This window comes from Manduca sexta, unplaced genomic scaffold, assembly GCF_014839805.1.
Source record: "Manduca sexta isolate Smith_Timp_Sample1 unplaced genomic scaffold, JHU_Msex_v1.0 HiC_scaffold_1228, whole genome shotgun sequence".
Taxonomy (NCBI): Eukaryota; Metazoa; Arthropoda; class Insecta; order Lepidoptera; family Sphingidae; genus Manduca; species Manduca sexta.
The window spans coordinates 1-13663 of NW_023592072.1; the positions used below are offsets into that span (position 1 = coordinate 1).

General features: G+C 43.9%; 2 protein-coding genes across 2 annotated transcripts; both read left to right on the forward strand.

Moving 5' to 3' along the window:
• The first annotated feature begins 5829 nt into the window (after positions 1 to 5829).
• LOC119191232 lies at positions 5830 to 6225 on the forward strand. Its single transcript, XM_037445141.1, has one exon. The coding sequence runs from the start codon at positions 5830 to 5832 to the stop codon at positions 6223 to 6225; it is 396 nt and encodes a 131-aa protein (XP_037301038.1).
• A 4196-nt stretch (positions 6226 to 10421) lies between these two features.
• Positions 10422 to 11243, forward strand: LOC119191231. Its single transcript, XM_037445140.1, has one exon. The coding sequence runs from the start codon at positions 10422 to 10424 to the stop codon at positions 11241 to 11243; it is 822 nt and encodes a 273-aa protein (XP_037301037.1).
• The last annotated feature ends 2420 nt before the right edge of the window (positions 11244 to 13663 follow it).

The window sequence follows — 13663 nt, forward strand, 5'->3', positions numbered from 1 at the left end:
TTGAGCGCCACAGGGACCGGTTCTGGGCCGCCCTCATCCATCGGACTCCGGCGATCCTCACCAGGTCGTCGGTCCACCTCGTGGAGGGCCTACGCCGCGTCTCCCGGTTCGTGGCCGCCACTCCAGAACTTATCGACCAGATGCTAGAAATAATTTCGACGCCGTGAGAACCTGCTCCGATTTGCACCAATGCCAGCCCAACTATTATTTATCAAGCTTTATTAAACCTATCAAGATCACAAAAAATATAGTTAATTTAAAGAACATACTCGCATTTATTAAACGCAACACGTCTTGAAGCGATGAATACGCAGTGAAACAAACCTTCGGATGGAGTTTTTTTATACTGACATGGTGTATCTCCACCTCGCCTGATGGTAAGTGGAATAGGGTCCATATAATGTTAAATGACGAGATATGTTAATGCCTCGCCAGTCGACATTATTATGCTGGCCTGTTTAATCCCGGATATATACAGGCTGATCTCGGAACGTGAGCTGGCTTCTTTGATCCCAGATATACCAAGCTGATTACGCAACGCCGTTCCTGGCCACTATGGTTTTTCACTTTGCGTAAGATGGTCGCTGTTTAGGCGGATACAAATATTCCACTTCTAGCAATGTCGCAGTTCTTCATTTACCACCAGTTCTGCTCAATAGATTTACTTTTGTTATAAGATTTATTTACTAATTTCCAGATGCTAATTATTTGATGTAAAAAAATGCTTACTCCTTCTTGCGGCGTTGTCCTCAGTTCTGAGGGTGGTGACCACTTCTCACCACCTTCCACAGTATGTCACGCCATTGATCTCAATTGTTGGCCACCTGTATTGCATCGTATGCAGATATATCAAGAATAGTGCTGGTCTGATTAGACCACTGTATTGGGTTGCGTCCACGTGTTCTTCCGCCCTCGACTTTGTAAAAAATTAAAGATACCTTAAACTGAAACAAGAAATCGCTTTGAACGCTGAAAGTTTGGTCCTTGAATATTCAATATAACCGCCCGTTTTATAATATCAATAAAAATGTATAGGTATTTTAGTAGATAACCTAGCAATGCTGTTGATAATTTTTTTAGAGTACATTTTTCATAGTTGTTTATCTAAAGGCATTCTTTAAGCCCAATCAGAGACAAGTTGCTTAGATATGCCTTTACTGGTATGAAATTGGTCCGTTTCTATTCGAACCTGATGCAGATCAGCTTCAAGTATCTCCTGGCATGTCCTATGTAGAGATCAGTTTGAAGTTCTGAGGCTGTAGACAAGATGCCAAAAATGTATTTAAATGAAACATCTAATCGAGGTCTCATTATTTTCTATTAGCATTAATGACTCTTAAAATACATATTGTCTACAGCCTTTGGACTGAAGTCTGTGCAACTAATATACAAGAAGATTCTTCTTCTCAGTCGTACACTCCTGGCAGAGTGTACATTCAGTAAGGGAACACCTTGCAACCGATTTAATAACGTCTGTCCATTTGGTGGGTATTCGGCCGCGAGGACGTTTACCTTCTACTCTTCCCAGTATGAACAATCGTTCCAAGGAGCTTTCATTACGGATGACATGACCAAAGAACTTGAGGATTCGCATTTGCACAATCGACGTAAGTCTTTGTTTGATGTGAAGCTCTTTCAGAATAGAAGCGTTAGTACGATGAGCAGTCCATTTAACTCTAAGCAAGCGTCTCCAGCACCACATCTCAAGGGCATCAATCTTTTTACGACATTTTTGGTGGATCGTCCATGTTTCAGCTCCATACAGGAAAATCGGAAATACCAGGCATCTCATTAAGCGAACCTTGGTGTTTTTAGTTATGCGGCGGTCTTTCCATATCTTTGTGAGTTTTTCCACGGCTGATCGTGTCATGGTACACCGTCTTTTTATGTCTTCTTCGCAACTACCAGTATTTGCGATTGTGGATCCCAGGTAGATGTAATTCTGGACAACTTCGCAATTAGCTATTTCGCCTAAGTCAGGTCGATTATTATTTTTACGATCCACTATCATCATTTTGGTTTTATCGCGATTTATGGTGAGGCCAAAGTCGGAACTGGTTTTTTCCAGAAGCGACAGAAGCTGTTCTATGTCGGCTTGTGACGTTGTGAGGAGAGTAGTATCGTCCATACAAGAAGATAGTATACAAGAAGATAGTGGTCAGAAAGAAAATAGGGAGAGTCGTATAAGATGATTTCTTTTTGATGGATTGTGAGAGGAAACATTGCATTAGTAGAATACTTATCAGAATAAGATAAATAAAGATTCAATACGTTTAAATATAGTTTTGTAGCAAAGAAAATAAGGTCTACAAACAATTCTACTCTCGGAAGACTACCAAATTCATGGCTTAAGAGTCTGTATAACTATCATAAACATTGTGGGTCGCCAGTTACATCTGCTAGCCAACAAATTAAACCTCGAAACCTCTTCACAACCCTGCGAAAACACAAATTCCTCGGCCCGATTACATCGAACTTAAAAAATAGGAAGAACGCCGTCATCGGCGACGTCAAAGCAGAAAAATATAATAAAAGTGGTAAAAACACACAGATACGTCACGCGGGGAATAAAATAAAGTAAAATGAAATAAAAAGGCATGCGAGCAAAATGGATACGTATTTCCACAACACACACATACGAAAAGTCCAATTTATAATATTGTTTTCCTTAGGATATATTTTTTCACTAGTGGAGAGGGAGTACACCCCGCGGCCCCCTGCCTGGGGCTTCTTCGAGCCTCCCTCGCCCCCCCAGATATTATTAAAGACGTAACACTCACACACGCACGCTGAGTGTGATTAGATTAATATAATATACATTGTGCGTGTGTGTAGTGGGGTGATCCGGACGGACATCGGGTTCTGTACAAAGAGTAATAAACACCCTTTATTACCTGCGACACTAACGTGTCAGATTTCAATAAACAATAGTCTTCTAACATCTATACAACGGTTGTCGGTTGTCATTAGGTGCTATTTCGTGGTGCAAATAATAGATTCTTTGATGAGGTATAGGCTTAATTCCATGTCAAATAACGCGGGAAAGTTTCCGGTAATGTAGAATGACAGGAGATTATGACCCCTCCTGGGTTTGATAGTCTTATACTTAGGTGATAAATAACTAATTGAGTAGGTGTTTTTGCCTGACGAGATGAGCAAGCAAGCTTGATAGATTTTGCTGGCACACCATTAGAATCTATGTTAATTATTACGTATGTTGCAAAAATGAGATTTGTAATTTTAATTTCGAAAACAATTAGAAGAAAATATTTCATGGTTCCCCCTTTATTTATCTTTCGGGTAATTGGAGATTATCATTGAAAAATACTTTTGATAAATATATATTTCAATTTGCACATCAAATATAACATAAAACCTTGTAATCATGATTACATGCGAATCGGTACTCGGGTCTCCCCGTATCTATGAAGGTTGCAGTCTTCGAAATGTCGAGAGAAAATTGTAATATAAAAAAACCACGATAAAATCTGAAAAATAGTTTCATATCGACACCTTGTAACAGAAGCCATCGATGTAACGCACATAATGCCCAGTATTTTTTTTAAACGGCAGCCCAGTCGTGCCCAGCTGTGGGATAGTGTATTACACTGGAAAAGATAACCCAAAACACGGTCTTGTAACAATAACATTGCATTATACAAAGGGATCTCTAAAATCTCTAATACAGTACAACCAACCTTAAAAGGAAGTTCTTGTTGATTCCTAAACAGTATGAAATAACAATGACATGTACATTTAAAATTAATGGGTTTTATCTATAATATAAAAATGAATCGCTGAATGTCTTGCTACCATGCAACTGAGTGACGTTAGATGGAACAATGAAAAGAATTTTAAGTGTTTTATATTTTTTTTTTTTTTGACATAATGTAATTGTTGACTTATCAACTTTCCGAATAGCAGAATAAGTATAAAAAAAAATAATCGCCTGTTAGGCGGTAAGAAGTTAGCCGGATCAGCTAGTTTGTAAATAATTGTAAACATTACGCATTTTTGGTACTTAATAACATCTTAAGATTTCAAGATAGGATCAAACATTAAAAACCTATCTGTGGTAGTTCGTACTTGGTTTATCTATTGTATTCATTACGTCGTATATTTGATGGTTATTGATAGCTATGAGTCACGCAAATAAAATAAAATAATAATAATATCTTCCTATTGACGGTAAGCGTTATGTTTGTTCATAGTTAACGCTACACCTACCTTGTATTATAAGTTTATTACACTGCGCTCGTCACAATGAGATATTAGATGTCACAAAACGCCTATTATTACAATTACTGTATATGTGGAGAATTTAATACGGCAAGTGTTGCTTAAGTGTTTTATAAGCATTACAAAAATCGTTTTTTTTATTGCTTTGAATGACGAGACGAGCTTGCCATTCCCCTGATGGTAAGTGATACGACCGCCCATAAACAGAAGAAACAACCTCCAACACCTTGAATTACAAAGTATTGTTTGGTATTTCACTGCGCTCGCCATCCTGAGACATGAGATGTTAAGTCTTATTATGTCCAATAGTAACACTGGCTACAATGTCGTTCAATCGGAACACAAGTGACTACATTGCTACTTGGCGGAAATAGACATTGCGGTACCCAGGCGAACTCTCACATATAAGATACCACCAGCAAAAGTTTAAACATCACATGTTTAAACGTAAAATAATAAAAACTCCTATACAACTAGGACAGCCGAAAATAATTATAGCACACGACATGTTTACTGCGTGATAATATAAATCGATATTAGATTCGGTACATTTTTAATTTAGCTTATCTCTTATCTTTAAACTGTGCCGCACTCGGGCGTAGATAAAAATGAAATTTTTGACACAAAATCAATAGTGTTGATGTATCGCTTAAGGTCAGATTTTATTGACTGTTGTGTGTTTGGCTTCGGTATAGAATAACATACAAGGTTTTTCGTATTTTATAGTGCATTTACATAGTGGCGGTGGCCTAGTTGGTTGTAGAACGGTCTGCCGAGACGACTATCCGCAGGTTCGAAACCCAAGGGCACACATCTCTGAATTTTCTAAACATTATGTGTGTATTCTTTGTGAATTATCGCCTGCTTTAACGGCGAAGGAAAACATCGTGAGGAAACCTGCATACCTGAGAAGTTCTCTATAGGGATTTCGAAGGTGTGTGTAGTCTACCAATCCGCACTAGGCCAGCGTGGTGGACTATGTGGCGGCATTATCCGCACAAAACATCAGTTTTATAAACAAAATTATAAATTAATAAAATAAACTTAAAACTAATAATCAATCTGTTTAAACCTAAATACTATTGTAAAACTAAACTTAAATTAATAAACATAAAATATACTAAACTATTATCATTAAAATAAAAATTGTAAAATAACATTTCAATGTACAAATGGTACAACATTCGATATATATAGCGGTCAGCTAACAATGCCCTACGTCACATGAACCGGTCGGAGCGGGACGCGTACGCTCCGCCTGTCACGTAGCCCCGGCCGACCGCAGTCAGTCAGCCGACGCATGCGGCGCGGATCGCTCACGCTCTCGCTGTCGCTTACGCTTTGTTATTATTTAACCGTTCATAGTATTTTGTTCGTTTCGTTTCGCTGTAGACTTTCTCTTTATTTTCTCTCCTTCTTTCTTGTAGTGTGTGTTTATTCTACTCTTGTGTGAATTGTACTCTTACTCTGTACAAATAAACTCTCTTTACGTGTGGACTTTACTTCTATTACTTCTACCCGCTACACTCGAGTCTAACACATATCTACAAAGTGGTGACCCCGAGCCGTTCAGCAAGAAGAGTCGCAGCAATGGCAAGCGAAGATAAGCAAGATTGTGGCACCAAATGCGCTGAGTCATGCCGCGTGGGTATACGGGTACCCCCATTCTACCCCGAGAAACCAGCATTATGGTTCGCTCAGCTGGAAGCACAGTTCGCGCTATCTAATATCACCAGTGATACGACAAAATATTATCACACGATCAGCCAGTTGGATCCGCAATATGCCGTGGAAGTCGAAGACGTCATTTCTACACCACCAGCCGCTGGCAAATACGACAAGCTTAAGATAGAGCTAATCAGACGATTGTCGGATTCCCGGGACAAGAAGATTAAGCAGCTTCTTAGTCACGAAGAACTCGGGGATAGGGAAGCCATCGCAGTTCGCCCGTCACCTGCAAAACCTTGCGGGACCAGGAGTACCTGATGACTTCCTTAGGTCAATATGGACGAGCCGTCTACCACAAACTACCCAGTCTATAATCGCGTCTCAACCGAAGGCGTCACTGGAGGAGTTAGCAGACTTGGCAGACCGAATCCATGATGTGGTTACCCCAACATGCAAGTTGCATCGACATCGAGTCAAGTACCGGCCGACAACAACGATGTGGCAGTCATGGACAAGAAAATTGCAATGCTGACGGACGAGGTCCGTATGCTGGCTGCCGAGGTTAGGAGATCCCGTCCGACACAGAGGGCACGTTCCCAGACTCGTCGTCCACGCTCCGGGACTAGGTCGCAGTCCAACTACCGCCGGTACCCCCAATGTTGGTATCACCAGAAGTTCGGCGATAAAGCCAGACGGTGCATTAAACCGTGCGACTTCGCGGGAAAAGTGCCGGGCGATCGATAATGGCGACGAACGATTGCCCAAGTACTGGTCGCCTGTTTGTTAAGGACTCTAGGACTAAAGTGCAATTTTTAGTAGATACGGGGAGTGATTTATGTGTGTTCCCGGTCTCCAGAATTAGGGCTCGACGCCTCCCTGAAACGGATTTCGACTTGTGTGCCGCTAACGGCAGCAGAATTAAAACGTACGGGTATATTAACTTTAATTTAAACCTAGGGCTGCGTCGTGACTTTGTCTGGAGATTTATTATTGCGGACGTTACGAGGGCGATAATAGGCGTTGATTTGTATGCCATTTTAACCTCATGGTAGATTGTCGTAACAAACGACTAATCGATAACACGACTAGTCTTGTTGCAGTGGCTTCACCTGCGTGCTCACCTGACATCGTTCCCTCGGTAAAGGTAATCACTGGTGAGTCTGTATATCACGATATATTAAAGGAATTTCCCAACATCACTCGCCCATCCGGCACACATCACTTGCCCAAACATAACACTTTACATTTTATTCGCACCACACCGGGTCCCCCAGTAACATGTACTCCACGTAGGCTGGCCCCAGATAAATTAAAGATCGCCAAGGAAGAGTTTGCTACTATGCTCCAAATCGGCATAGCCAGACCTTCCGACTCACCTTGGTCTTCTCCATTGCATTTAGCCCCTAAGAAGAACAGCGGATGGCGTCCATGTGGCGACTATAGGATGCTTAACGCACGGACCATTCCGGACAAGTACCCTATCCGCCACATACATGACTTCGCCTATAGTCTTTCTGGGTGTAAAATTTTTTCCACCATAGATCTCGTAAAGGCCTATAATCAGATCCCATTGAACCCTGCAGACATTCCAAAGACCGCAATAGCAACACCATTTGGACTCTTTGAATTCCTATTTATGACTTTTGGTCTTCGGAATGCTGCTCAAACCTTCCAACGATTTGTAGACGAGATGCTGCGTGGGCTGGATTTTTGTTACGCATACTTAGATGACTTTTTAGTTTTCTCTAGCGATGAGGAAACCCACAAGCGTCACCTACGAGAAGTCTTCACGAGACTAAAGGACTACGGCATGGTTATAAATACCTCAAAATGTATTTTTGGTGTTCCAGAGGTAAAGTTTTTAGGGTACCATATTACCGCTGAAGGTACCACACCGCTTCCCTCTAAGGTTGAGGCCATCCAAAACTTCCCAGTCCCGAAGACCGCAAGAGAGCTGAGGAGATATTTAGGTATGCTAAACTTTTACCGCAGATTTATCCCAAACGCTGCCCAACAACAAGCTCCCCCTAAATGCGTTACTTCAGGGTACCGTAAAAGGTTCGCAACCCGTCACGTTCACTGAGGTTGAGCAGGGAGGCTTTTGAAGCCAGCAAAGAGGGCCTATGTAAGGCTGCCTTGTTGGCCCATCCTAATAGCCAATTCAAATTAGGGCTAGTCACGGATGCTTCTGATACGGCAATAGGAGCAGCGTTGCAACAGTTGGGAGAAGATAACTCTTGGCAACCACTTGCGTTCTTCTCCAAAAGCTCAGTCCTTCCCAACAAAAATATTCACCTTATGATAGGGAACTGCTGGCAATTTATGAAGCCATCAAACACTTCAGGCATATGGTCGAGGCTAGGGACTTTGTGGTATATACAGACCACAAACCACTCTGTTATGCTTTCCACGCCCGCAAGGAGAACTGCTCACCCAGACAGTTCAGGCACCTGGACTTTATATCCCAATTTACCACGGATATCAGACACATATCCGGTAAGGATAATGTGGTTGCAGATACACTATCCAGAATTGACGAAATTGCTCAGCCGGTTGACTTAAACCGCTTGGTAATACTGCAACAAACAGATTCCGAATTGAGGCAATTACTGGATAGTAACACATCCTTACGGCTGGAAAAGTCAAGGTACCGGGTTTGGACGCTGAACTGTTCTGCGATGTGAGCACCAGCACTCCCCGGCCATATGTCCCTCAGGAGTTGCGCCACAGTGTCTTCAAGAGCCTGCATTCCCTTAGTCATCCAGGAGCCAAAGCATCAGCCAGACTTGTGGCTGAGAGGTTTGTTTGGCCTGGCGTAAGGAAGGACTGTAGAACTTGGACGCAAGCTTGTCTGGCTTGTCCAAAAGCCAAGATATCTCGCCACGTTTCGTCACCCGTCGGCACCTTTAAATTGCCAGGGTCAAGGTTCGCGCACATCCATATAGACCTAGTCGGTCCTTTACCACTGTCTCATGGATATCGGTATTGCCTCACTGCCGTCGATAGGTTTACTCGTTGGCCTGAGGTTATGCCACTGCGTGACATTACAGCCGAGACCGTTGCCAATGCATTAGTAAATGGGTGGATAGCGCGTTTCGGATGCCCTATGAATATTGTTACTGACCGTGGCATGCAGTTTGAATCTGCGCTGTTTAAACGTCTGTCAGACCTGGTTGGTTTCCGGCACAGGACCACGACGGCATATCATCCTGCATGCAACGGGTTAGTGGAGAGGTTCCACAGGCAATTGAAAACTGCCATTACTTGCCACGGCAATGACAATTGGGTTGAATCCCTCCCACTAGTTCTTCTAGGCGTCCGGTCGGCGTATAAAGAAGACTTACAAGCTTCTTCTGCGGAGCTCGTTTACGGCGAGCCACTTAGGTTACCGGGAGAATTCTTCCACTCCCAACCTGACAACACCAGTGACGTGACGGATTATCTATCTAGAATTCGGTCGTTTGCGAGTAAAATTCGGCCGACGCAAGCATCACGTCACGGTAATCGTAGTGTCTTTGTGTTTAAAGATCTAGCGACGGCATCGCATGTCTTTCTTAGGGGAGGAAATCAATCGCGGTCGCCTTCAACCTGCTTATACTGGTCCTCATCAGGTACTTAAGAGAAGCGATAAGGTGATCACTATTCTCCTGAATGGTAAGTCGGTCACAGTATCCATAGACCGCGTTAAGCCGGCCTACATACTGCGTGACCCATACGCAGCCAACACACATACAGACACACACACAAACAAACATACACCAAACACGCCACTAGACACATCCCAACCACTACAGACTCCCAGTGACCTTGACACCGAGAAGCCGTGCGTCACGAGAACCAGGTCAGGCCGATCTGTACGCCTACCAAACTATTATCGCCCGTAGGACGGTCTCTCGGGGGTGATGTGGCGGCATTATCCGCACAAAACATCAGTTTTATAAACAAAATTATAAATTAATAAAATAAACTTAAAACTAATAATCAATCTGTTTAAACCTAAATACTATTGTAAAACTAAACTTAAATTAATAAACATAAAATATACTAAACTATTATCATTAAAATAAAAATTGTAAAATAACATTTCAATGTACAAATGGTACAACATTCGATATATATAGCGGTCAGCTAACAATGCCCTACGTCACATGAACCGGTCGGAGCGGGACGCGTACGCTCCGCCTGTCACGTAGCCCCCGGCCGACCGCAGTCAGTCAGCCGACGCATGCGGCGCGGATCGCTCACGCTCTCGCTGTCGCTTACGCTTGTTATTATTTAACCGTTCATAGTATTTTGTTCGTTTCGTTTCGCTGTAGACTTTCTCTTTATTTTCTCTCCTTCTTTCTTGTAGTGTGTGTTTATTCTACTCTTGTGTGAATTGTACTCTTACTCTGTACAAATAAACTCTCTTTACGTGTGGACTTTACTTCTATTACTTCTACCCGCTACACTCGAGTCTAACACATATCTACAAAGTGGTGACCCCGAGCCGTTCAGCAAGAAGAGTCGCAGCAATGGCAAGCGAAGATAAGCAAGATTGTGGCACCAAATGCGCTGAGTCATGCCGCGTGGGTATACGGGTACCCCCATTCTACCCCGAGAAACCAGCATTATGGTTCGCTCAGCTGGAAGCACAGTTCGCGCTATCTAATATCACCAGTGATACGACAAAATATTATCACACGATCAGCCAGTTGGATCCGCAATATGCCGTGGAAGTCGAAGACGTCATTTCTACACCACCAGCCGCTGGCAAATACGACAAGCTTAAGATAGAGCTAATCAGACGATTGTCGGATTCCCGGGACAAGAAGATTAAGCAGCTTCTTAGTCACGAAGAACTCGGGGATAGGAAGCCATCGCAGTTCGCCCGTCACCTGCAAAACCTTGCGGGACCAGGAGTACCTGATGACTTCCTTAGGTCAATATGGACGAGCCGTCTACCACAAACTACCCAGTCTATAATCGCGTCTCAACCGAAGGCGTCACTGGAGGAGTTAGCAGACTTGGCAGACCGAATCCATGATGTGGTTACCCCCAACATGCAAGTTGCATCGACATCGAGTCAAGTACCGGCCGACAACAACGATGTGGCAGTCATGGACAAGAAAATTGCAATGCTGACGGACGAGGTCCGTATGCTGGCTGCCGAGGTTAGGAGATCCCGTCCGACACAGAGGGCACGTTCCCAGACTCGTCGTCCACGCTCCGGGACTAGGTCGCAGTCCAACTACCGCCGGTACCCCCAATGTTGGTATCACCAGAAGTTCGGCGATAAAGCCAGACGGTGCATTAAACCGTGCGACTTCGCGGGAAAAGTGCCGGGCGATCGATAATGGCGACGAACGATTGCCCAAGTACTGGTCGCCTGTTTGTTAAGGACTCTAGGACTAAAGTGCAATTTTTAGTAGATACGGGGAGTGATTTATGTGTGTTCCCGGTCTCCAGAATTAGGGCTCGACGCCTCCCTGAAACGGATTTCGACTTGTGTGCCGCTAACGGCAGCAGAATTAAAACGTACGGGTATATTAACTTTAATTTAAACCTAGGGCTGCGTCGTGACTTTGTCTGGAGATTTATTATTGCGGACGTTACGAGGGCGATAATAGGCGTTGATTTTTATGCCATTTTAACCTCATGGTAGATTGTCGTAACAAACGACTAATCGATAACACGACTAGTCTTGTTGCAGTGGCTTCACCTGCGTGCTCACCTGACATCGTTCCCTCGGTAAAGGTAATCACTGGTGAGTCTGTATATCACGATATATTAAAGGAATTTCCCAACATCACTCGCCCATCCGGCACACATCACTTGCCCAAACATAACACTTTACATTTTATTCGCACCACACCGGGTCCCCCAGTAACATGTACTCCACGTAGGCTGGCCCCAGATAAATTAAAGATCGCCAAGGAAGAGTTTGCTACTATGCTCCAAATCGGCATAGCCAGACCTTCCGACTCACCTTGGTCTTCTCCATTGCATTTAGCCCCTAAGAAGAACAGCGGATGGCGTCCATGTGGCGACTATAGGATGCTTAACGCACGGACCATTCCGGACAAGTACCCTATCCGCCACATACATGACTTCGCCTATAGTCTTTCTGGGTGTAAAATTTTTTCCACCATAGATCTCGTAAAGGCCTATAATCAGATCCCATTGAACCCTGCAGACATTCCAAAGACCGCAATAGCAACACCATTTGGACTCTTTGAATTCCTATTTATGACTTTTGGTCTTCGGAATGCTGCTCAAACCTTCCAACGATTTGTAGACGAGATGCTGCGTGGGCTGGATTTTTGTTACGCATACTTAGATGACTTTTTAGTTTTCTCTAGCGATGAGGAAACCCACAAGCGTCACCTACGAGAAGTCTTCACGAGACTAAAGGACTACGGCATGGTTATAAATACCCTCAAAAATGTATTTTTGGTGTTCCAGAGGTAAAGTTTTTAGGGTACCATATTACCGCTGAAGGTACCACACCGCTTCCCTCTAAGGTTGAGGCCATCCAAAACTTCCCAGTCCCGAAGACCGCAAGAGAGCTGAGGAGATATTTAGGTATGCTAAACTTTTACCGCAGATTTATCCCAAACGCTGCCCAACAACAAGCTCCCCCCTAAATGCGTTACTTCAGGGTACCGTAAAAGGTTCGCAACCCGTCACGTTCACTGAGGTTGAGCAGGAGGCTTTGAAGCCAGCAAAGAGGGCCTATGTAAGGCTGCCTTGTTGGCCCATCCTAATAGCCAATTCAAATTAGGGCTAGTCACGGATGCTTCTGATACGGCAATAGGAGCAGCGTTGCAACAGTTGGGAGAAGATAACTCTTGGCAACCACTTGCGTTCTTCTCCAAAAAGCTCAGTCCTTCCCAACAAAAATATTCACCTTATGATAGGGAACTGCTGGCAATTTATGAAGCCATCAAACACTTCAGGCATATGGTCGAGGCTAGGGACTTTGTGGTATATACAGACCACAAACCACTCTGTTATGCTTTCCACGCCCGCAAGGAGAACTGCTCACCCAGACAGTTCAGGCACCTGGACTTTATATCCCAATTTACCACGGATATCAGACACATATCCGGTAAGGATAATGTGGTTGCAGATACACTATCCAGAATTGACGAAATTGCTCAGCCGGTTGACTTAAACCGCTTGGTAATACTGCAACAAACAGATTCCGAATTGAGGCAATTACTGGATAGTAACACATCCTTACGGCTGGAAAAGTCAAGGTACCGGGTTTGGACGCTGAACTGTTCTGCGATGTGAGCACCAGCACTCCCCGGCCATATGTCCCTCAGGAGTTGCGCCACAGTGTCTTCAAGAGCCTGCATTCCCTTAGTCATCCAGGAGCCAAAGCATCAGCCAGACTTGTGGCTGAGAGGTTTGTTTGGCCTGGCGTAAGGAAGGACTGTAGAACTTGGACGCAAGCTTGTCTGGCTTGTCAAAAAGCCAAGATATCTCGCCACGTTTCGTCACCCGTCGGCACCTTTAAATTGCCAGGGTCAAGGTTCGCGCACATCCATATAGACCTAGTCGGTCCTTTACCACTGTCTCATGGATATCGGTATTGCCTCACTGCCGTCGATAGGTTTACTCGTTGGCCTGAGGTTATGCCACTGCGTGACATTACAGCCGAGACCGTTGCCAATGCATTAGTAAATGGGTGGATAGCGCGTTTCGGATGCCCTATGAATATTGTTACTGACCGTGGCATGCAGTTTGAATCTGCGCTGTTTAAACGTCT